At 40.9% G+C, this 23,272-nt stretch overlaps 1 protein-coding gene across 2 annotated transcripts; it reads left to right on the top strand.

Annotated features, from left to right (window-relative positions):
- The first annotated feature begins 1,017 nt into the window (after nucleotides 1-1,017).
- On the top strand, nucleotides 1,018-22,044 carry ADNP2 (ADNP homeobox 2). Of its 2 annotated transcripts, none has more exons than XM_051798879.1 (5): nucleotides 1,018-1,188; nucleotides 6,313-6,468; nucleotides 8,128-8,247; nucleotides 12,736-12,825; nucleotides 16,726-22,044. In XM_051798879.1, the coding sequence occupies exons 3-5, from the start codon at nucleotides 8,140-8,142 to the stop codon at nucleotides 19,711-19,713; spliced, it is 3,186 nt and encodes a 1,061-aa protein (XP_051654839.1). In that variant the 5' UTR covers nucleotides 1,018-1,188; nucleotides 6,313-6,468; nucleotides 8,128-8,139; the 3' UTR covers nucleotides 19,714-22,044. The 2 variants fall into 2 exon arrangements, with proteins under 2 accessions (XP_051654839.1, XP_051654838.1); XM_051798878.1 differs by having other exon boundaries at nucleotides 6,313-6,472.
- The last annotated feature ends 1,228 nt before the right edge of the window (nucleotides 22,045-23,272 follow it).

Genomic DNA, 23,272 nt, shown 5'->3' with positions numbered 1-23,272 from the left:
TCCTCATAGGACTTGTGCTCCAGCAACCAGCCTTGTTGTCCTTCTTTGGACACGTTCCAGCGCCTCACCATCCTTCCTGAATTGAGAGGCCCAGTTTCCATCTTGTGCTCACCAAAAACCATCTGCCATCAAAGAAGGAGTAAGAACTGCGTTAGCTGATCCATGCAGAGATGTCTAGTAGACGCAGCTCAAGGGATAGACTTGCAGAGATGTGTCTTCCACTTGACCTCGGCGCCTTCCAGCAGCATGGGTGAGACATGGCCACTCTCCTGGACAGCGTCACCAGCGAGGCACCTGTGCCCAGGACCTGCCCCACAGGTCTCACCCACCCATACCAAGGTGCCCCAGCCCAACCACGGTGCCAGGGCAGCCAATGAGGTGCCAGGGTGGGGAGGTGTGAGCCACGCCCTGCAGGAGCCTCTGCCAATGGGGAGCCCAGCAGCCAAGCCTTGCCTCACCCCATTGGCCGGGAGACCTGAGAGGGGCCTCCAGCACACGCGGGTGAGGCTTTGCCCACCCCCCTCCGGAACCAGGGCAGCGGGGATGGGCTGTCACGTGGCGGCCTCGCGTGCTGGGCACGGTGTCAGCAGGCCCCTCCCACTCCGGGGTGACGTCACGGCTCTCGCGAGAGCGCTCGCTGCTGCCCCTTGCGGACGCCGGTGAGCCCTGCGCTCGGGGCCCGCCCCCTCATGAGGCCCCGCCCCCGGCCGCGTCGAGCTCCTCCGGGCAGCCAATGGGAGCGTTGCTCCAGTCTCTTCCCATTGGCTGTCCCCCTGGCATGCAAATGAGCCTCAACGTCACTTCCTGGGACAAATCGAGCGCCATTTTCTCTTTCTGGCGGCTGATGCGGCGCGGGCGGAGGCGCGGGGGGCGGGCGCTGAGCGGGGCGCTGAGCGGGGCTCCGGCAGTGCCGCCGCCCTGGCGGGGCGCGCGGTGAGCGGGGCGGGCAGCGGCGGCGGCGGCAGAGGAGGCGGGGCCGCGGGGCGGGGCGGCGGGCGCGGCGCGGCGGGCGGGGGCGCGGCGGCACGGGCAGAGCCGAGGGCAGAGCCGGGAGCAGAGCCGTATCCTTGAGCGGCGGGGGCGGCGGCCGTGCGGGACCGCGGCGCGGCGGGCGGCGGCAGCAGGAGGAGGAGCAGGAGCACAGATCGGGAGGAGGAGCGGCGGGGGCTCCCTCTGCAGCCCGGCCGGGTACGTGCGGCGGGGCGGGGCGGGGCGGGGCGGGGCAGGGCGGAGGGCGGGGAGCGCTCTGGGGCTGCGTGCGGTCGGCGCGGCGGGAGCTGCGAACATGGAGCGCTTTCGCCCGGAGCGACGAGACCGGACGGGACCCTTTCCCTGCCCGCAGCCCCCGCCGCGGCCATCGAGGGAGGCGATTAGCACCGGGAAAACGCGATGCCTCCCTGTGAGCGGCTGGTTCGCTTTTTATTTGCTAATTCCAGTTCGGACTTCAGCGATAGGGTGTGTAAGGAATGGGCCAAATAGGTTGTCTCGAAGTCTGTGGACGAGTATTTTTAATTACTTCTAGTGGATTGTTCTAATTTGAAGCAGTTTGTAGCAAAGTGTTAGCTTGGATGGTGGGAATGGCATGCGGGCAGAATCAACACTTAACCATCAGTTAATGGGATCAGTTAATGACAAAAGTCAGTGGGATGCAAAATTACGTTGGCTATCCTTGTGGTACCTCAGTAATGCATGCATTTAAAAACAAAGAATAAGTTTATGAATAGTGCGTACAAACATAGCCTGCAGGATGCAAACCTTGAAAACCATCCAAATGTGCTTGCCTTGTGCTCGAGGGCAGGTAATGGGGAATTTCAGTTGTCCTGATTTGTAAACGAAATAAAAGGCACGTGTTTGACTCCTCCTGCAGCGGTTCATAGTTCTGTATTGTCAAAATTACAAACAACTCACAACTGATAAAGTTCTGACATGTAAATTATTGGGGAGGAATTGGTTGTTGTTCAGTTGGTAGTTTTCAAATGTCAAAAATGAGTCTTTGATCCCCTAAAACTGTAAAGACTTAAAATGAAGTGCTTGTAAAGACTAACTCTTGGAATATATACTCTATATTCTAGAAATCCTAGTGCTGCTTTTAATAAACTTTCTGTTAAATTAAGATCAAGAAAAGGGGATTTCTTTAGCACAATATCTAGCCAAGCTGTAAGAAGACCTGTAATTCCTATGGTTCATTTAATGAAAGTTTTGTAAAACAGCAACAACCCCCCCAGATTATAGCAAATCTTCAGAAACAAGGAAGAGCATGCAGAATTTCGTAATACCTTATGTTTTTCCATTGGGAGCTCCTTGATTTGGGTTAAATCCTACTGAATGCTGGTAGAGCTGGCTTGTGTTGAACATTTCAGTCCTTCTGCTGAAACTTGTTGCACAGCCTTGGGTTTTTTTCACTTCTGTCCCCTTGCTGAATTATTAAGGTTTTGTATTATCTGTGCTGTGGACTGTTCTGTGCATCTGTGAAGTGCGGAGTCTTTGGGTCATACCAAACTGACTAGTGCAGTACAAATGCAGTTGTACTTCCTCCTAGAGTAGCTGGGCTTGGTGTGTGACTCTTCTGCTCTCATACACATGGGGCTGATGAGTCCTGCAGGATTTGAGTAGACTCCAGGCACATGCTTAGGTCACCTGGGATGAACTTGAATCCTGCTGGGTTAAAGTTCTGGCTAATGCCCAGAAGGGACTCCCAAGGGAGTTGTGTGTTGTGTGAAAGTGTTGTGTTAGTGCTCTAGGAAGGCTCCATGAGTTTGAATGGTATTGTCCCTTCTTCTGACTAGTCTTGGATAACAGGGATTTGATCGTGTGTTAATGAACCGTCACAATAGTTATTTAAACCACAGTAAGTAAGATTAGTGATCTAAATTCGTTTTGATTTGACTTGTTAGGCAAGATGCAGGTTGGTGTGCTCTATCTTTATCTATGTAGCTTAGTGCTCTTCCTTGTGTAAGCAACTGTTGAATGATGGCTGTCTTTGTGTTGGGCTACGTGACCTTTTTAATGGGTATGTGATTTCTAGCCATGAGAACAGCAAAATTATTGCAACTTTGGAACGACTTCTATGATTCCAGATCCCCAAAGGTTTCTACTTTAGTTGCACTAAGAAAAGTTTAATATTTTTTTAACCTGAGAGTTCTATCACATTGTACTTGGATAGAAATTGGAATTTAAGATGATAAAGAGGAATTATGTTGTTGACCAGAACTGCTCATGTTATTTTTTAATAAGATATATTTTAATTTACAACAAGTTCAATAATAAACAGGAAGAATATCTGTTCTAATCAATTGACTGTTTTTCTTTCTGGGCATCAAATCTCCCAAAGCTGTTAAAACACCTAGAGAAGTTGATAGGAAGCTATAAGCATTTCTTCCCTCTCCCTCCATAGGCTGGATAAGCTTTGATGGTGCCGATGTACTTGTAAATCCAGTTAGGTCTCTCTCAGAAGGCACAGATAAGAGTCCAGGAAGTGGAACCGACCATATAATATGTGGTTAAGCAGATACCCAGGTGTGACCTCTTTTAGGACTTGTAAGCTTATCAGAAACAAAACAAAATTGATGAGAGTAAAACTCCCCATGGCCAAGCCGAACTCCCATTATTCTAGTCACTCTCTCAATGTCCTCCTCGCTGCTCTCTTTGCCACCCAGTGTTCCTGTGCTTTAGATTTTTAGAAATAGTAGATCACATGCTCTCATTTCATTTTCAGGAGTAAAGCAGTTTTTACTGTTTTCTCAACTAATACTATCAACTTCTAATGACTTTACTGAAATGAAAATAATTCTTTATTGGTGCATATCAATTCTGATAACTGCTGAAATACAAGCTGATAAACAAACCTTTATAAATATTCCCACCCAAATGTCCCAAAACCTGTAAGCCTTTGTAAAGACCAAAGTCTTTGTAAAAATCTTTCTCAGTTACTAGATAAAATGTATAAAAACTAAGGCAGATAATATGAAAGGACAAAATACCATAAGCCTTTCATAATTTCCCTACTATAAGGAGTTCTGTGAATAATGGACTAGTGAAGCCCAGCTTCCTAGGAACACATCTGGAGATCTGGCTTCCGTGTGGATTATCTAGTGTCTAAAAAGGGTTCCATTGCAGCTACTTTCTTGTGGGTCTTCTTAACAGTGTTTCTTTGTATCTGCCTCTTTTCCTGAATACTCTAGAAATGCCTGATTGTCTGGTTTACTGGGTTTTGCTCAGAGTTTTCGCATGCACATTGAGGGCACGTTTGTGCATCTTCCGTACTCCAGCCCATACCAAGTCTGTATTTAATTTGCTTGCAAATGCCTGCTTTCTGTAGGAACATGAATGAAAGTGGTGCTGATTTGATGTAAGGAAAAAAGCTCTCACTGTGAGCACAGGCTGTTACTGGGAGAGGTTACCAGAGAGGCTGTCAAACCTCTGTCTGTGGAGGTTTTTCAGGACCTGACTGTCCAAAACAGAGAAACAGAGTGCTCTGATTACAGTTAATGGCTGAGCCTGCTTACTGGAAGCTGGACTGGGTGTTCTTTTGAGGTCCTTTCCAAGGTGAAGGAGTATTGTTCTGAGGAGTAGGAGAAATAGGAACTTTACATTTCGTGGTGACTTCTCACTTTAAAGAGGTGAAATATTAGTATTTTTGCATTTTTTTTCTTAATGAGGAGAAACGACAGAAGATAGGTACTTGATAGACTAGTGACTTTGACTACTAAGATACTGTTACCTTGTTGTTTAGGCTAGCCTTAAAATACTGCAGTACTACCGGAAGGAAGAGTTGTATTTGTGATCTTTGCTGAAAAGCTGAAGGTATTTATATGTTACAGTCTATGGTAACAAATGTTGTAGAAATGAATGGAACCTGTAGTGTTGCATAAAACTTCAGTTTGTTGTATCATTATGGAGGTTTTCTCTTAAGAAGCAGCAAATACAGAATAGATTGATGGATAAAATGCCTGAGCAAGAGTTGAACAGATTTTTTACAACTGGATTTGAGACATCAGCTGCTAAAATTATTCTTTTATTTTGCTATTAACTTACCTTGGTTCTGTTTATGAAATGGTACTGACTGTGAAAACTCAATGGATTATCAGTTTTTTTGGGAACAACCAGTTAAAAGTAGTTAAGGATAGATTTATCTTTTCGGTAGGCAGCACAGTAAAAGGATCAAGACTCTGATTTAGTTTTAGTCATGTTGAATTTGCTGGCTAAGAATGGGATGTGTACCAACAAATGGTAGTTATTGATGGAACCAAAATGCAACTTAGGGCTTGAAGAATATCCAAAATACAAGAAAAACAAATTAGTAGTAAAAGATTATGGATAATAAACTGCATAATAATCAGGGAATTAAACTGAGAGCTAGAGGGAATAAGCTTAGAAGGTTGAGATTTTGTGACCTTTGTGATGGGGCATTGATGGTCCAATGGATAGAGAGAATCTCAAGAGGGTAGATTTTAGATTAGATATTAGGAAGAAATTCTTAACTGTGAGGATGGTGAGGCACTGGAACAGGTTGTCCAGAGAAGCTGTGGATGCCCCATCCCTGGCAGTGTTCAAGGCCAGGCTGGACTGGGCTTTGAGCAACTTGGTCTACTGAAAGGTATCCCTGCCCATGGCAGAGGATTGGAACTAGATTATTTTTAAGGTCACTTCCAACCCAAATCATTCTGTGATTCTGGTGTTAGATGAATAATTTAAGAGCCTTACTCCCAAGCAGGTTGTTTAAATACCAGCTGACTAACCTTGCACATGATTGCACGTGGTGGCCTTTGGATTGAAGACCAACTACTTGAAAACTGGGAAATAACTAATTTGTATCAGGTTTCTTTTTTGGGGTGTGTGTATGTTTTTCTTTCTTTCTTCTGGATTAATAATTTCCATCTCAGAAAGATTACTGATTAAGAAAACTTGAGTTGCATGGATGTTGCATACTATACCATCTTTGTAGACTAATGTTTTTGTTTTATGAGCTAGACATGCCTCAAGAAAAATCTGCTTCACCTTCTTCAGTAGCATCAGTTGAAGGACTGAGATGGAGGAACGGTTTCCAGTGGTGCCTAATTTATTGAACCACATCTTCTGGCTGATCTGAGCATGGTGACATCCAACCAGCTCTGTTGTTACCTGCAGTGGACTATGGGGGTTGATGTGCATGACCTTCTATCACAGAGGGACTGATCATAAAGCTTTGACCAGAGACTAAGCAAATTCCCAGTGGACTTCACTTTAAAAAGATGATTTTGTGTCCTATTTTTATTCCTTGGACTTTAATAGAATGCCAGATCAGTTACTCTTGATTTATTGCATTCTTTATAGGGTCCTGTTCTACACCCACCCCAATGGTATCAGAATGTCTTCTGGACTTCTTGCTGATGAAAAACATTAGAAAACAAGACTAACGTCTGTCAATGGGGTTCCCTCTCGACTTCTCTCTACACACCTTTCCTTTTGGGGGAGAAGAAGAGAAGAATAGTATGTGAGTTGTTTGAATTTTAATGACAAACTCCCTCAATTGTATGTTTTGTACATAAATTAAGGTTTGGGGGGATTACATACAGAGTAAAAACCTTTTTAATAATTTTTGTAGGGTTTGTGGGGGGGGAGGGGTTATTGAGGCTTCGTTTGTAGCTGGTGTCTTATATGTGAGGGGATTTTGCAACTGTTTACAGGAAAGTCTTGTCATCTGAAGCAAAGATTTTCTGTTGACAGGGATCTTGCTTTTCGTAGTCAAGTATAGCTTTTCAAGACGTTTGAGACTTGTCAAGGATGAAGTGCTGTTTGGGGATTTTCTTTATTTTTTTTTCTTGTTCAGACTTGTCCTGGATGGATGAATTATTTAGAAATAAGGACTAAGGTGGTGTAAATGCTCCTGGATCCTCTGCCAGCTATTTAAGAACCAAATACCTGAGAAGCTCCCAGTGACCTTTTTCAGTGCAGGGTAGTTCTTTTGTATTCTGTGCCATTTTAGTTTATTAAATCTTAGTCTAAATTGCACTGTGCTGTAATTTAAGAAACAGTTGACCCAGTTGACAAAGGCACATACTTCTAAATCTAAGCCCATGGGATACCTGATCACTTTACAACCTTGTACAGGAAATCTAGATTTTACTAGTAATTATATTTTAAGTGTGTACATACATGACAGCAGAACAACTTACCAAAAACTTCTCATCTTGATGCTGACATTCAAGGTGAAAGGTGTTGGATTTCTCCTTCCTGGGTGAGATTATAGTAATTTTCTGAATAGAACTTTATAAAATTCTAGTGTTCATGTTCTTTTACAAAAACACCACAAAACAAGTATTCCTGCCATGTAGATACAAGGAGATCTGAAAGAAAAACTTGGAATTTTATGTAGATAGAAGAAATATAAAGAACTTTTTCCTCAAAAATTCAGATTCTGTTTCCTTTAAGAATAGTCAAGTGATCTACTGGGAAATATTAATGAATCCAGTTCTTTGGCTCAAGAATTCTGGATTTTCATACTTAAAAAATAGCATCTTGGCCTGTATCAGAAATAGTGTGGCCAGGAGGACCAGATTGTCCCTCCGTACTTGGCACTGGTGAGGCCACACCTCGAATCCTGTGTTCAGTTTTGGGCCCCTCACTAGAAGAAAGACACTGAGGTGCAGTAGCATGTCCAGAGAAGGATAATGAAGTTGGTAAGGGTCTGGAGCAGAAGTCCTATGAGGAATGGCTGATAGAGCTGGGGTTGTTCAGCCTGGAGAAAAGGAGGCTCAGGAGAGACATTGCTCTGTACAACTACTTGAAGGGAGGTTGTAGACAGGAAAGGGTCAGTCTCTTCTTCCAAGAAGCAAGAGATAAGAGGAAACAGCTTCAACTTGCACCAGGGGAGGTTTAGGTTGGGTAATCAGAAAAACTTCTTCACAGAAAGAGTTTCCAAGCACTGGAATGGGCTGCCCAAAGAAGTGGTTCAGTCCCCATCCCCAAGGTATAAAAAGACATGTTGGTGTGGTGATGAGGGACATGGTTTAATGGTAGAGTTGGCAGTGCTGATTCTATTCCATGTTGGTTTGGATTTTAGTTTGTGTTTTAACTGTTAGATGCAGGTGCCTGTGTTTAATTATTCCGTTACTTTTTTGTGTTTGGGTTGTTTTTTTTTTTCCTCAGGAAAAGTGCAAAATGTTTCAAATTCCTGTTCAAAATCTTGATAATGTCAGGAAGGCTCGAAAAAAGGTGAAGGACATTCTTGTGGATCTTGGGCTTGACAGCTGCAGGGAATCGTTGAAGGTAAAGCATTTGAAAGAATGTAAATCAATCTGAAATTTAAACCCTTGAAAAATATTTCACTTTCTAGTGTATTTATGATGTTCCTCTGCCATAGATCTTTATGGGGGGGGTCCTTACTTGAAGAATTACTCATTAGTGACTGATCATATGCCAGGGGAGGAATTTCTTGTGTTAGTATGTAGCATTGAAAGAAAATGTATTTTTCAACAGGATGTGTTATAGATGGTGCTCTATATTCTCTGCTAGTAATGTTTAAACAGAAGGAACAGTACAGCCTCAAGAAAAACACCACAGACTAAAGAACTGTTATTTATGTTCTATGCAGCAGCTTTTTTTCATTTTCTTTTAAATTGTCGGGATTTCTGAAAACAGCCTGGCAATTAAACGCAGTAATCTCGTTGCAGGCCTTTAAACTTTGTGACCAGGGAAAAATACCAAAACTGTTTTACTGACTTGTAGTTTGGGTTTGCATCTTAAAAAGTATATGCAAGTGTACTAGGGAGATTAAGATGAACCTAGTACCATTGCTGCCCCTTCCTGGAGAAAATTCTATGCAACAATCAGGAGGAATGCAGACCAGCAGATTGGCAAGCCTAATACCAGGAAAAGTGCAAACACAGTAAATACAACTTGATGACTAAACAGTAGTATATTTCAGTGAGCTAGTGCACAGTCTTTTTGGCTGTTTATTCATGACTTCACCTTGACCACAGTCAAGAGTTTGGATTGCTTCTGTATGGTAGAACTAAAGTAGGTTTGATACTCTGTAGGAGTGCTGTTATGTCTTTTGTGGTGCTTTTTTTTTTAAAAAACTGTATAAGCAAATGATTGGAAAAAAAATTGTACATGCAAAACTGATTTTGGAATATTCTTGGTTATTGCAGCTGAACAATGTTGGATGTATCTAAATGTCATAATAGCTCAGGGAAAATTGTAATGTCTAGTAATTTCCATTTACTTACTGTTTTTATTGTGTTATATATTGTTTTGTAATCAATCCTCTAACTCAGAACCTGAGTCTGTCTTGACTGAAGTAGAAATGTTTTTATGGTGCCAGGATTTTACTGTGAAAATGCTTGCAGTCTCTTTGATTGCAACATGGACTTTATTGGTGAATGAGGTGTTTTATATTTGGTTGGGTTTTTTTTGGGGGGGTGTAGTGTGCATTAGTGTGCTTTTTATTGGTTTTGCTTCATTTTTAATAAATGGTGGTGGTGGGAAAGCCAGCAAACATTTCCGTTTCGGAAAAAGCACTGAGATTTGGGCCAAAAAAATACCACCTCAGGGTTTTTTGCAAATAATTCTCCCTTAACCAAGTTCATAATTTTAGGGATATTTTTTTTCTGGGTAATCTGGGGCTGGTTTTGGTACAACTTTAGGAAGAATGGTTTCTAGAGTTTGATTTGTACTTGGCTCATATGATGATGGTATTTTTTTGGCAATATAGGGTGTGTGAGGTCTTAATAGAATGGAATCATAGAATGCCCTGGGTTTGAAGGGACTTTGAAGACCATTTAGTGAGAAGTAGCTAAAGCTTGTTTGTTTTCTGAAATATTGAAATTGAGTTTTGGGCTCCTTGTGAGGAGGCTGGACAGTTTAGGAAATGGTATGAAATGATATGATAAAATGTGACTTTCCATCTGGTCTTAAAATTGGTCTTACACTGTTCTAATTAGGCATGATAATGGACAGTAGTTTGTGAGGAAGATGATGGAATTTCACGTATGACTAGTATGTCTTTGTAACTTAAAGACCAAATTAGTTTTTAGCTGCTGGGAAGAAAACATGAGCCTTTTGTGCTAGATTACTAGTTTTATTCTCCAAGTAGTATGTTCAAGTACATTGTAATGTCAGAGGTTTTCCTTTAATAAACTGTTTTAGCTTCTCTAACATACTGTGATCTTTAGGACCAAGAAGATGATCAGGGGATCGAGCACCTCTGCTTTGAAGACAGGCTGAGAGAGTTGGGGTTGGTCGGCCTCAGGAAGAGAAGGCTTTGGGGAAACTTCATTGCGGCCTTCCAGTACCTAAAGAGGTCTTGTAAAAAGGAGGGAAAGGGACTTTTTATATGGGGAGGTAGTGACAGGACAAGGGGCAGCAATGGTTTAAGTTGAAAGAGGGTAGGTTTAGATTAGATGTTAGAAAGAAATTCTTTCCTTGGAGGGTGGTGAGGCACTGGCACAAGTTGCCCAGAGAAGTTGTGGATCCCCGTCCCTGGCAGTGTTCAAGGCCGGGTTGGATGGGGCCCTGAGCAACCTGGTGCAGTGAGTGGCATCCCTGCCCATGGCAGGGGGACTGGAACTAGATGATCTGTAAGGTCCCTTTCAACCCAAACCATGTTGTGATTCTATTCTGTGTCTTCATTTAAACTATAAGCTCTTTATCTTTTTGTTCTGGAAAACAGTGATGGTTTTAATACAGAAGAGAGAACAGTTCTTAGTTTAAAAATATTTTTCTCTTTAATGTAAAATACCCACTATACATCAGGATTAGTCAGGCTTCTTTGGGGGTTTTTGTTCCCTTCTTGTTACCTTTCTGATCTGTTTTTCTCCCCTCCTGTGAGAGAGTGAGAAATGTGGGAAGGGCATAACAAGTTAGCAGACCTCTGTTTAAACCAAGTGTTCACAATAGACATTTGCACCTTTGACTGATTGTATTGATAAGAATGTTTACATTTCTCATTAAATATTTCTCTGTAAGAAATAGCTGTTGCAGCAAAATTATCTAGATGTGTATTATCACACACATTTGGCTTGTGGGAATGTGGTGTTTAAGTCTAGGAGCCTCAAACCAGAAATAAAACATTTTTTGGATAAGCCAGAAACTTTAAGAAAACTCTTTTTAGCAGTGTGTAATTTGCTCCAGCATATTTGGCCGAAGAATTCTTAGAAAATCTCAAGTCTCTTAATTTTCTCTATCAAACATAGTTCTCTGAAGTTCTGGGATTACTCTTGTTCCATGCAAGAGTTCTTTCTAAGGTGTTTCTGATTTTTTTTATAAGAAGGTTTGGCTGAAGGGCAAATAGATGACTCATTTAGTGTCTAGGTGTTGATTAGATGGAAACGGGTTTGTTTATTGTTGCCCCGAGCTTTTCTGGGTTCTTGTCAGGCAAACTTGACTGTTGAAAAAGCTAGAAAGCTTATTGCAAACTCAGCTACATTTTTCTAAATTCTTGGATAATATAATTTAAATCAAATTATCACTGGCATGATGTTCTGTCTTGCTGTAATTTGTTAAATACAAAGGAATACTCATATTTGCAAGGACAGGAACCTAGTGCAAACAGAGCCTGCATGAAGTAGGATTCTGTATTTCATTGATTGCTAGAGGCTTTGTTTCTCTTTGTTGCTTGGTATATCCTCTGCTGATGCTGAATTTCACATAAATACTGCATGGGGGTTTTTTAACCATGAACTATTAGGTTTATGGATTCCACTCCTCTTGTCGGGTGATCTGAACTTAAATGGTATTTATTATCTGCTTCTGCTGTTCCAGTGGTGTTTGGTGCAGAATTGAAAACATCTAGTTCTCTCTAGGTATCTGCAGAATTTTGAGTGAAGAGTGGTTTGTGAAAGGGAAGGAGAATGTGAGGGGCGAAGCGATGCTGGTTTTCTGTGGGTAAAGCCTGGATTCGTAGCCTGTGGTTCATCTAAGGCCCTCTGGTCTGCTGTTGGAGCTAGCCTAGGATCTTCAGAAATGCCTAGGAAACAGGAATCTAATTTGGTGTGTGTTTTGTTTGGTTTTTTTTTTTTTAATTAAGTTTGTGTTTGGATATGTGCGGGCCTTAGAAAACTGAAGACGAACTTTAGGATTTTTAGGATAATAGCTGACTTTGGCTTGAGGAACATAAACTGCTCTGATGGATTGATTAGAAGAAAGCTATAAGGAAAGTTGCTTCCCTTGACATAGGTGTTCCAGACATGATAATATTGTTACTTTTACAGCTTGAGGAAAAGTAGTGCAGCTCTTGGAAACAGGCTTCTGTGAATGTCTTTTGTTTTTCCAAAAAAGCATAGCAATGCTATGAAGATTTAATACTAAAATCTGTTGCAAAGTAAAGCATTGTGGTAAGTTAATAAATGGAAGTAAGCAGTGAAATATTACAGATGTAGGTGGAAGAAAGTAGAGGGGGAAAATATATTTCAGTGTTCACTGTGAACTTGGCTGGAAACAATGGAATTAAAGTGTAAATATTTTCACTCCGTATATTATTTTCAGTAACTATGAAATGTTCAGAATTCCTGCTCTACTACCAGCCAGACATATAAACAAATATTTGAGGTAAAATAAGTCAAAGAGTGGTCAAAGAAGTAATTTCTTTTAACTGAGTTTTGGGACCTATATCTGAATACTGTATGGATTTCTGAGTCATTCTCTCTTTATGTGGGTTTTCCTTTTTTATTTTTCCTTATTTTCTGTTGAGAATTTCTTTATATTTAAAACAGACTGCAAAATCAGATTATTTCTTTGTTTCCATTTTTCTTTTAGAATCTTCAAAGTTTTGACGCAGGTGAAAGCTACTTTTATAACACTTCGTGGAGTGATGTCTCTCTTTGGGAACCTGTGGGTAAAAGGAAAGTATGTATAAAATTTGTGTTAGAAATTCTGGGTAGACATGTATGTGGAGTTGCTGAATTTTATAATTTTCAGAAATTGGAATACAGTTTTTTATGGTAAAAAAATAGCTTTAAAGTTTTTTTTCTAAGTGCTATTAGTCAGGGAATAATCTTTCATTTCCCTGTGTTTTTCCCTGTTATGTGTCTGGTTATAAGGACTGCATGTCATTTGCTGTTTTTAAGGTTATAACCTTGATCATCAGTATTTAAGATGTCACACTAATGTTCTACTTTTTTAGCCTAATTTGATGTGTAGTATTAACATGTTCTTGTGTACAACATGGCTCTTGTTTCATTGGAAGGGTGAAAATGAGATTGCATAGATGCAAGTGGATTAAGCTGAAATTATCATTGGTGGCTTGGCATAGGGTGGCAGTGGAAGACTATGTCCAGTTAGATTTGTGTATGTGAAACTGCTTTTAAAACATCTGCCTTTACCATCTTTAAAACAAACTAAGGCTTCAAAGTGGAATAGTTGCAGCCCCCAGCATACAGGCTGAGCAAACAAAGCCACTCAGTCTTGGCCAAGCTGTCATTAAGTACAAAGTGATCCCTTCCGCCCATCAGGACCCTTGTCTGCTTTGTCTCCTATTTCTCCCTTCCTGAAGTTGTGTTCACACATTTAAGACTAGGGGTTGATCTGTTCACATGACTTTGTGGATGAAAGAGTCAAATGTTTGTTTGAGTGGGGACACATTGTGTCTAACCTCTTCCTGTCACTTCAGATAAGGCTTACAGTTACCTCCAGTAAAGACTACCTTTAGTTTAGGTGAATAGAATAAATCCTGTTAATTGTTATGATGGTTTCTCTTTTTCCCTCCCCTTTTTTATTTCTTCTTTATGCGCATGAAAAACATCTTCTGTTATCAGGTCTGCTGGCCCCATCCAGCATGTTATCTGAGCTCTGGTCTCGCCGATTTTGTCTCTTTTGCCTTTTCCTCTACCTTCTGACTAAAGAAAGAAGTTCAGTGTTGGGAAATCTGTGTTAGATGAGCAAGGGAGGTTCCCCTTCCTCCTCAAACATGAAATAAGGAAGAGTAGGATGAAGATAGACCAAGTGAAGCTTATCTTCCTTCACCAGTGCTTTAGGCAAAATGATTTCAGTGAAAATGGAAATGTGCACTAGAGAGGGAATCTTCTTTCCTCCCTATTGTCTGGAGGGAGACAAGGCAGAGAGACCTGATCGCTTACCAGAAGGGAGAAATATGTGTCCTGACTCAGCTAGTCAGCATGACCAACTGTGTATGTATCTGTCCAAAAAACAAGATTGGAGTCTGATCGATGAAATTCAGTGCAGAGATGGTGATATGTTGCTGTGGAGCAGATTTGCCAAGCAGTCTCTTTTGGTTACTAAACTTGTTTCTATCCATTTTCTTTATACAGTCATGGTTCTTTGATATATATCATTCACATATCATGTTGCCTAGACTTTAGAGAGAAGAAGTGGTCCTTCAGGATGTTCTGTTCCAAAGTTGTTGCCATAAGGGGAAAAGAAGTTGTTTGAGCTACACTGGAAATTCAGTAGGCTGGAGAAGATACCTATTTAAATGAAGTTGGTGGTTTCCAGTGTTAGTACTGCTTTTAGGGAGACATTAACGGTTCAGGAAGAACTTCAGTTCTTGGAGGCTGTTCTGTCTTTCTGCATCTCTCTAGGTTGTGGGGAATGTGAGACTACACAACGAAAAGAGTTACTATGTGCTGGGGTATGTTCTTCGGAGTAGGACTAATCAAGTTTTCCTCAATATCTCTAATAAGCCTTTTTTTGGGTTCCATTTTATACAGTTGAGGGTTGTATTGGTCAATCTCTAATGTGCTTTGTTTTTCCTGAGGGGCTTAAAATTCTTATTTTGTCAAATTTTCTATAAAACTGGGATGGACTGGTAGACTGTAGTAGAACTTGTGAACATAAAAGGCAGACCAGATGAGTATGCAAGGAGAACATGCTGGCAAAATTATTTCTAAGATGTCTTTTTTTGTTCTTTTGTGAAGTCTCATAATTTTTACCTCCATCAAAAAAACCGGAATGAACTAAGAAGACATGGAACATATTTCCCTAGACTTATCAGTATGCAGGCACTGGGGCTGTTCGATACTTGTTTGAACATCATTGCTACAGAACAGCAAATTAATTCAGCAGTTGGACCACTTACCTGTAGAGTGTTCTCACTGCATCTAACAGCAATTGTTCAGACTTTGCAGGAAGGAAACACTGACACTATGGTACAAGTTTATGAGGACAAAAAGACCCAAACCAGAAATGGGGCGGGGGATGGAACTAAGGGGTCAAGAGGCCCAATATTTTAAAACATATAAGTTTTTCTAAGCCTTGGACAGCCAATTAAAATAAACAGTCACCTCTCTTTGTCACTTAACTCCTTCAGAAGTAAGGTGCATCTTTTAATGATGTTCTGTATGCTTCATTAGTTCAGTAGTGTCAGTGGCCTTTCTCTAGGCAATATACTTTAAAAGTAAGATTGATGCATCTTCTAGTTTTCTCTGTTGCTGTTTGCTAGCAGCTGGGATTAGACACCGAAAGAGTCTAAATAGAAGATAATTCGGTGATACCTTAGCAGTGTACTTCTTCAGCAGCCTTAGCCAGCCAGTGGCATTATCTGACCCTGTCCCTTGCATTTGGAGCTTAGATTTTCATTAGCATCAGGTCATTCTTGTAGTACTGCTAGTAGATGACTATCTGTTATCTGTAGATGACTGACTATAACTTCCATGGCTATATGAAATGACAAAAAAACAAACCCTGCACATATTTTGTTACCGTTCTTCATAATGTGTCAGTGAGATGTATGTGGGTGATCTAACTAGGCTGGATGCTGTACTGGCAGCACAGCTTGTTCCCTTTGGATTCATAAGGGGCAGAAATCAATGAGGTGAAGAACACACATAGAGGGAACAGAGAGATTCCACTAGATGTCTGAGGGGGCACATTTGTCACATGGATGTTGCTGTGATTCTGTAGTTTTTGGCAGAAGTTAATCAGAAGTTGGTCAGAAAAACTGGTTGACAGGGTAGCAGTTTTTCAGAAAGAGCAAATAGTGTTCACACGGATACAAAAAGTCATCCTATCATGTGACATATAACTGAGGGACCAAACCACTGCTTAGTGGAAGATAGTTAGGTATATTCTTATACAGTTAAAATACTTTCCTGAGAAGAATCTGTAGGCTGTATACTGAGTGTGCTAGAGGAAATTTCTGAAAAAAATTACTGTGATGGGATGTCCAGTTGGTATGAGACAATATGCTTTTTCGTAAAAGGGGTTTTATTCCTTTCTATTATTATTTTAGCTCCAAAAGAATGTTCTTAAAAAATTAGTCATTTTTGGCTTTGCTGGGAAGGTACTTCTGGAGAGTTTTCAGGGAAGAGTAGGCTAATGAAATACAGAAGAAGGATCCTGCCTGTTCTCTCTTCTCTCTCTTTCTCTAGTAGATGGGAGCTGACCCTAAACTAAATAAAGCTTTAAAAGTGTCATATTAAAAGGGCTGCTATTCCTAATTGCTAAGGCTTAACCTCCTGTGTATGGTGGCATACGAATTCTTCTTAGCTTGTTCTGTGATTCCCATCTTTAAAAACAGGCTTCAGAATTACTTCTTTTGAACTGGGGTAGAAATGAACTCAATTAAGGCTTCTCAATAAATTATAATGAAGCAAAGAGGGCACAGATGTTTCTCTCTTTAAGTATGTCATCTTTAAATCTGCTTTTCAAAACCAGAAGAAACTGAGAAGATACATGCTATATGTCCAGTGAAGGCATTTTTGACAGGTGATGGTGCAGACTTAGTTTTAAAGAGATAACAACAATGTAGGAACTGGCAGTTTCTAAGTGGTTGTTTTTGTTTTGTTGCAGAGATACAGAACAAAGCCGTACTGCTGTAGCTTATGCAAGTTCTCATCAAAATTGCTTACTTCATTCAAGAATCACTTGCATCGTTACCACGAGGATGAAATGGACCAAGAGATGGTGGTTTCTTGCCCAAAATGTGCGTTTTCTTCTCATCCCAAAGTAGTAGGAAAACACATCCGGATGTTTCATTCATCTAATAAAAGAATACAGAACTATACAGTCAGCATTTTGGATGGCATGAAACAATTTAGGACTGACATCATAAACTTCACATGTCTAAAATGTCATTTCACAGACACCTTATATTACAATATGAAGAAGCACGTGCTGATGAACCATTTTGAAAACTTAGTAAGTATATATTTTGGTGAGAAACCTGACGACAGTACAGCAAATTCAGTTGAGTACTACTGTAAAAAGTGTAACGCTTCTGCAAACAGCCCAGATTCTTTAATGTATCATGTCTTGACAGCTGAAACACACCGAGACCTAGAGAACAAACTTCGGTCTCTGATTTCAGAACATATTAAGAAACCTGGACTAGTGAAAAAAATGTCTATTGCTCCAAAGCCTCTCCAAGGTGTGACAGTGGCTACTCCATCTGCAGGGCCTGCCGTTGTCCCAGCAGGTTCCGTCACAGCTCCAGCTTGCATCCAGCTTTCGTTTCCACAGAATAATCAAAACCAGAGTGCAGTGCAGCCAAAAGGAGTTCAAAACGCAGTTGGATCACTGACTGTTCCAAGTGCCTCTGGTAGCCTTCCACATACAACTTCTGCTCCCGTCGTTACGCCGTCACACGTCACTCTCGTACCCAGCAATCCCCCTGTAGGTCAGAACATTAGTATTCAGCCATCTCCTTCCCAGCCTATCATTGTTTCTCATGGGCTCCCTCTTAATCATTCTGTTGGGACCATAAATAGAACTGTGGCCCCTGCAGTTCTTCCTCTTAATCAACCTGTCAGACCTGGGCTCTTTCCTGTTAATCAACCCATTGGTACTATAAATGGTCCAGTTCCAGCTGCAACACTACCTATTACTCAGCCCGTCGGCCCTGTGAATCGACCAGTTGTACCAGGAGTCCTCCCAGTGAATCAACCAGTTCCTCCAGGAGTTCTCTCTGTCAACCAGTCGCTTGGGAACATGAATAGACCCATTGATCCCAGAGTCTTTCCTGTGGCACAGACGGTTGGGTCAGGTGTTCTCCAACTTAACCAGCCTGTTGCGTCTGGTGTGGTTCCTGTCAGACAGCCCATTGGACCTGGGTTTCTTCAGCTTAACCAACCTGTTGCCCCAGCAGTTATCCCAGTAAATCAACCAGTTCAACCTCCGGTTTCTCAAAACGCAACTTTTTTGACTGCAGGCTCTATACTGAGGCAGTTGATTCCCACCGGAAAGCAGGTTAATGGTATACCTACGTACACACTGTCCCCGGTTTCAGTTACTTTGCCGGTACCTCCCGGTGGTGGAGTAGCAACTGTTGCACCCCCGCAGGTGCCCATCCAGCTCATGCAGTCTGGGTCGGTGGCTCAGCTGTCCCAGTCTCCAGCCGGCGCACCCTCTCCTCCCATGGTTCTGACCTCTGAGAATGTGTCCTTACAGGCCTCCCCTCCTGGTCCTGAAACAAGCCAGGCTATCAGACAGGCCAAGCAGTGGAAGACTTGCCCTGTTTGCAATGAGCTTTTCCCATCAAATGTCTACGAGGTGCACATGGAGGTGGCCCACAAACCACGCGAAGTAAAAGTAGAAATCCCGGAACCTGACAAACTTGCAGCTTGCGCACCCTTTCTAAGGATGACACAAACGGCGATCAGGTGTTGTGCCTGTAAATGTTTTCTCTGTGAGGAAGAGCTCATGAAACATCTCTTCATGCATGGCTTATCTTGCTTGTTTTGCACAGGTACTTTCTATGACTTAAAAAGCCTCGTGGAGCACAACAAAACCAGACACAATGGCAGAAAGCAATTGCATGCGAATTACAGCAACAGAGGATTTCAACTGGTTTATGATGGGCAGGGTGGCCTGGTGTTTCCACACTTTGATTTCAATACAATGTTACCAAATGAAGACATGGGTGAAAGAGAAGTACATTTGGCAGTTCTTGTTGGAATAAGTTCAACGATTCTTGTCCCTGTTTACATCAAAGTGAAACCTCAGACAGCAGAAGTGAATAGGAGATGCACCAGAAAAATGTTTACCTGTCCCTTTTGCTTAGGTACATTTGCTGGTAAAGAAACCTATGAAAAGCATTTGAAAGAGAGGCATCATATAATGCCAACTGTACATACAATTTTAAAGTCTCCTGCTTTCAAGTGCATCCACTGTTGTGGTGTGTACACTGGAAATATGACTTTAACAGCTATCGCTGTACATTTGCTCCGCTGTAGAAGTGCTCCCAAAGACAAAGACACCAACTCAAGCCTGAAGATGCAGCTTGAGCGTACGGAGAGGAAAGAGCTGCTGTTTGTGAATGGTGAAAAGCACGTTTCTGTGATACTGAAAAGAAGGCAGTCGGATTCCTGCTTTGTTGCAGAAGACCAAAGGAATAAGGAACAGCAGCCTCTGAGCTTAAGTGCTGGCATAGCTCTCTCTCCAGAGAAAGAAGCGAATTTAGGGGTAGTGCCTTTCAAACGACAAAAAATTAGGACTGAGGTGAGGAAGCTTCCTTCTAGTGAGGATCTTCGCTTTCTGGCGGTAGATCCTAATCAGTATGATCACAATTCGTATGAGGCGCAAAAACAGTTCTTGTTAGACTATTTTCACAAGAGGCCATATCCTTCTAAAAAAGAGGTGGAATTACTTTCCTTGCTGCTATATGCGTGGAAAATTGATGTTGCATCATTCTTTGGAAAAATGAGGAATAAATGCTTGAAGGCGATAAAAAATCTCCAGCCATCTGTGCTGCTGGGTTTCAGTATGTCTGAACTAAAAACTGTTAAGCACAGTTTGATTTTCAATGATGAACCATTAAATGATGAATCATTAGATACATAAACAAGCTTTTTCTAACAGCTAAAAGCAATCCATAATTGCATACTTACCAGTTTAGCAGTTTATTATATTATTTGTTTTAACTTGCAGACTGACCTGTTGAAGGGTGCAGTAGTACAAAAAGTATCGTTCAGTTGTGACTGTTCTTGTGAAAGGCACACGTAGTTGTGTATTTGAAAAAGCTAAAACCTTCAGACGTACACATCTGGAATTTGTTTTAGCGTTTTACTTTTTCTGGAGTAGTGTTGTGGGGTTTGTTTTTTGGGGTTTTTTTTTGTGAATTTTTTTTTGTTCCACTTCATTTCCCTTTCTTCCCCTTCAGACTCCCCTTACACTTTTTATACCACCATGTAAAACACTTGTCCTGTTAAAAACAAATTTTATTTTTCTGCAATGTCGTCATCTTCTCTCAATAATAAAATGTGTAAGTTGGTTAAAATACCGAGGTAAACTATGTGAAAAACATGTATGTGATTATTTGTGTTTTTAAGTCCTCCTGATTCTGAAAAAATGATTGCGGCCTTTCCATTCATTGCCCCTTCAAATTCCCAATGCGCTGGTAGCAATGGCAATCTTTTTTTTCTTTTTTTTTCTCCTCAATCAAAATACCTGTACCATTTAAGTCTAGTGACTTGTAGTTTCTTCTGAGTATTAACATGGTGAGGATTGAGGGGCTTGCAGGTGCCTATTGAAGTGTTATAATGAACTGACTTAAAATGGTTATTATCTGTTAAAAAGATCTTGCTAACAAGAAGTGTTTACTCTTTTTATTGGTGTTGAAACCTGGTTGTTTAAATACCTATTGTTCTAGGCTTGGTAGCAGCATTTGTTTTATTTTCTTTTTCAAAAAGAAAAGCTGCTTTGGAGAGTGTCAGGTTGCTTTGATACATGAAGTATATGACTTCTGTGCACACCACTTACCTGTAGAAACCCTATCCAAATATCACCAACATTTGGTGAAAAATCTGACTTTTATTTTAAATTGCTGTTTTATGAGGTAGGAACTGAGCAGAGCCTCTTCCCCAGCAAATTAGATCCCTGGCTTGAAGTCCTTTGGATGAGAAATTGTACAGACTTAAACTGGATTAATTGGTAGCATCAAGACTTTAAACTGTTGAGTACATGAACCGATGATATTCATGTTTTTTTATTAACCTATAGAAAGCATCAGAATAGTATAAAACTGAAACAAACTTATCTTCAATGTGAAGGAACATCCCTGTTACAGATCACAGAAAAGCTTTTGGGAAGGTTCACTTGAGTTGAAGCATGAAGTGGTGGCTACATTGAGGCCTTGTTGAGTACTGTCCTTTCTTTCTGGATACGCTTGTTTTCATCTGGCTTGTCAAAGAGTGCCTCCAATCTTAATTAACAGCCAGTTACATAATAAATGACCTGTAAGATGAATTATTTTTTCTTCCTCCTCTTCATCCCCCTCTCCCCACCCTTTTTTCTCAGAAGAAAATAGAAGAATTCACTTGGTGCCAGTGTTTGTTACAAGGAAGGGGTGATATGCCCAAGCTTATTTCAGTTTTTTAAAGTAGTGATCATACTTTTGCCCAGTGCAATAGTTTTTAAAGCAGATGCAGAATGTTTTTACTGCTGTTTCTGAACAGGTGTGACATTTTTAGCAGAACTTTCTCCCTGAGGTTCTATGAGCTGTTTGGAATTATATTTTGGATAAAATCTTAATATTTTCATATCGATTAGTTCAGAGAGTTTTAATGTATTTAATGTATTTAAAGTATGGTTACTAGAGAGGATCTGCTGTTTGGAAAAATGTGGTGCTTTAATAGCAGAGTTAAACAAGTATAAGCACCATTAATGGGATCATCCACACGCCCCACCCCAAAAACTGACAGTGATTAAGAAACAATGTGTTCTTACAGTCTAATAATAGCTCATTAAAAAAAATAAAAAAAATTATATTTGACCATAGCACAGTTCATGAAACTTTCCAAAGGGCTTTGAGTGAGGAAGAGAGATGCTCCATAGAAGTTCTGAAATGTAGGCACTCATTCTCACTCTTATAGCCTTGGTCCGGTGAGCCCTGTCATCTTTGGGGTAGTTCTGCTGGTATTGGTGAAACTCCAATGGAGGAATTTGGCAGCGTGCATCTGGGGAAGACTTACCATGAATGATGAAAGATTCTAGCTGTAACAGCATGGCTGTGGGGAGCTAAGAAGTTATTTCAGGGTTCATCCACGCTCAAGGCACCAAGGGAACAGTCCAGTCTTACCAGAGTTTTTCTACATAGTATCCAGTATTGATGTTAAGCATCTTATTTATTGTACTTTGATTTCACAATTTTAAATAAACCAGATTTCTAACTTTCTCTTAGGTATGTGTGCAAATGATTACCTCTCCTCTCCCTTCCCCCTTTTAATACATTCAGGGAACTTAATGTGAACGTTTCTTTTGGTGCAAAAGGCTGTTAAAAGAGACAAAAGGAAAGTCAGACGTAGAACTTAGATCCAGACGCTTTAGGTAGACCTAAGTGCATGATAGTAGTGTCTTTTATTATGTCATATCCTGATAGCTGCATATTTTCCTAGAGACTGATTCTCTTAAATCTTGGTGCTAATTTGCTATCACTAAATGCTCCTGCTCTCATTGACTGAGTACTGTAGAAATAAAGAAAAAACAGATGAATTTTGAAAATGGTGACTGAGAACACAGTGTGTGGTCATGTTTTTCAGGAAAGCCAAGGATCTTGAAATCAGCCAAGATAAAAAGCAGTGGCTTTAACTAAATTAGGCTGTAGGCTTCTCATGTGTGAAGTAATTAGGTTAGAAAGTGTTAACTCTGGGAAGATACTATTGCTGCTGTCTGGGGCTCCACGTCGGCAGTGTGGTAGATACTCTCCGGCACTTTTCTAAGGAGAGGGCCTCATATTTCTGGGATGTGCTGTTGGGAATGGAAAACAAAGGAGCTGCCTTCTGCAACAGACTTTGCGAATACAAGCCCTTGAAGCATATGGATGAAGCTCTCTGGTACACTGTAAAAGGAGGCCAGTTGGGAAGAATACTGATTGCTTTGCAGGATGATTGTAGCAAGTAGTTGTTCCTTATGGGACTGAAAGAACACCAAATACACCTACATATATTCTGCTTGTGAAATGTATTGGTCTGGAGAGTCATCCATGTCTGAGAAATATTTTGTTGTGGCATGAGTTTTGTTCTTGTGAAATAGCATGATGACCTATTATTTCAATATGTAGTAGGAAGGTTTATTATTATAATGTGACTTGGTCATGTTTCTTCTGTATATGCCTGTGTGCTGGGAGTTAATATTGTTTGGTAAACTGTCGTTTTGGAAGGGGCCAGTAACCAAAACACCTTTGTGATTGGTTTTCTGTATTGTATGCTTGTGTAGAGTGTGCCTACCTTCACCATTGCATCCAGCGTTTTTCCCTTTCAGTGCTTAAAGTTCAAGAAAGCTCAGGGGCTTATTTAGATAGGTGTTGGGTATAAAAGATACAAAAGTATCTATAAAAGTATTGTCTACTGCAGCTTGATTTGTCAGATTTGACCCTGGATATGCTTTTGTAGGAAAGATACTT

The sequence above is a fragment of the Manacus candei genome, unplaced genomic scaffold (genome assembly GCF_025592945.1).
Source record: "Manacus candei isolate 608988 ecotype Guabito, Panama unplaced genomic scaffold, ASM2559294v1 h1tg000049l, whole genome shotgun sequence".
NCBI lineage: Eukaryota > Metazoa > Chordata > Aves > Passeriformes > Pipridae > Manacus > Manacus candei.
Note: the sequence above shows the minus strand (reverse complement) of the source record. Positions and strands in the feature narration are given on the sequence as shown.

Coding starts and splice junctions, on each gene's coding strand:
- ADNP2 (XM_051798879.1), top strand. CDS start 8,140: ATGTTTCAAATTCCTGTTCAAAATCTTGATAATGTCAGGAAGGCTCGA. Junction 8,248..12,735: donor GCTGCAGGGAATCGTTGAAG/GTAAAGCATTTG, acceptor TTTTTCTTTTAG/AATCTTCAAAGTTTTGACGC. Junction 12,826..16,725: donor AACCTGTGGGTAAAAGGAAA/GTATGTATAAAA, acceptor GTTTTGTTGCAG/AGATACAGAACAAAGCCGTA.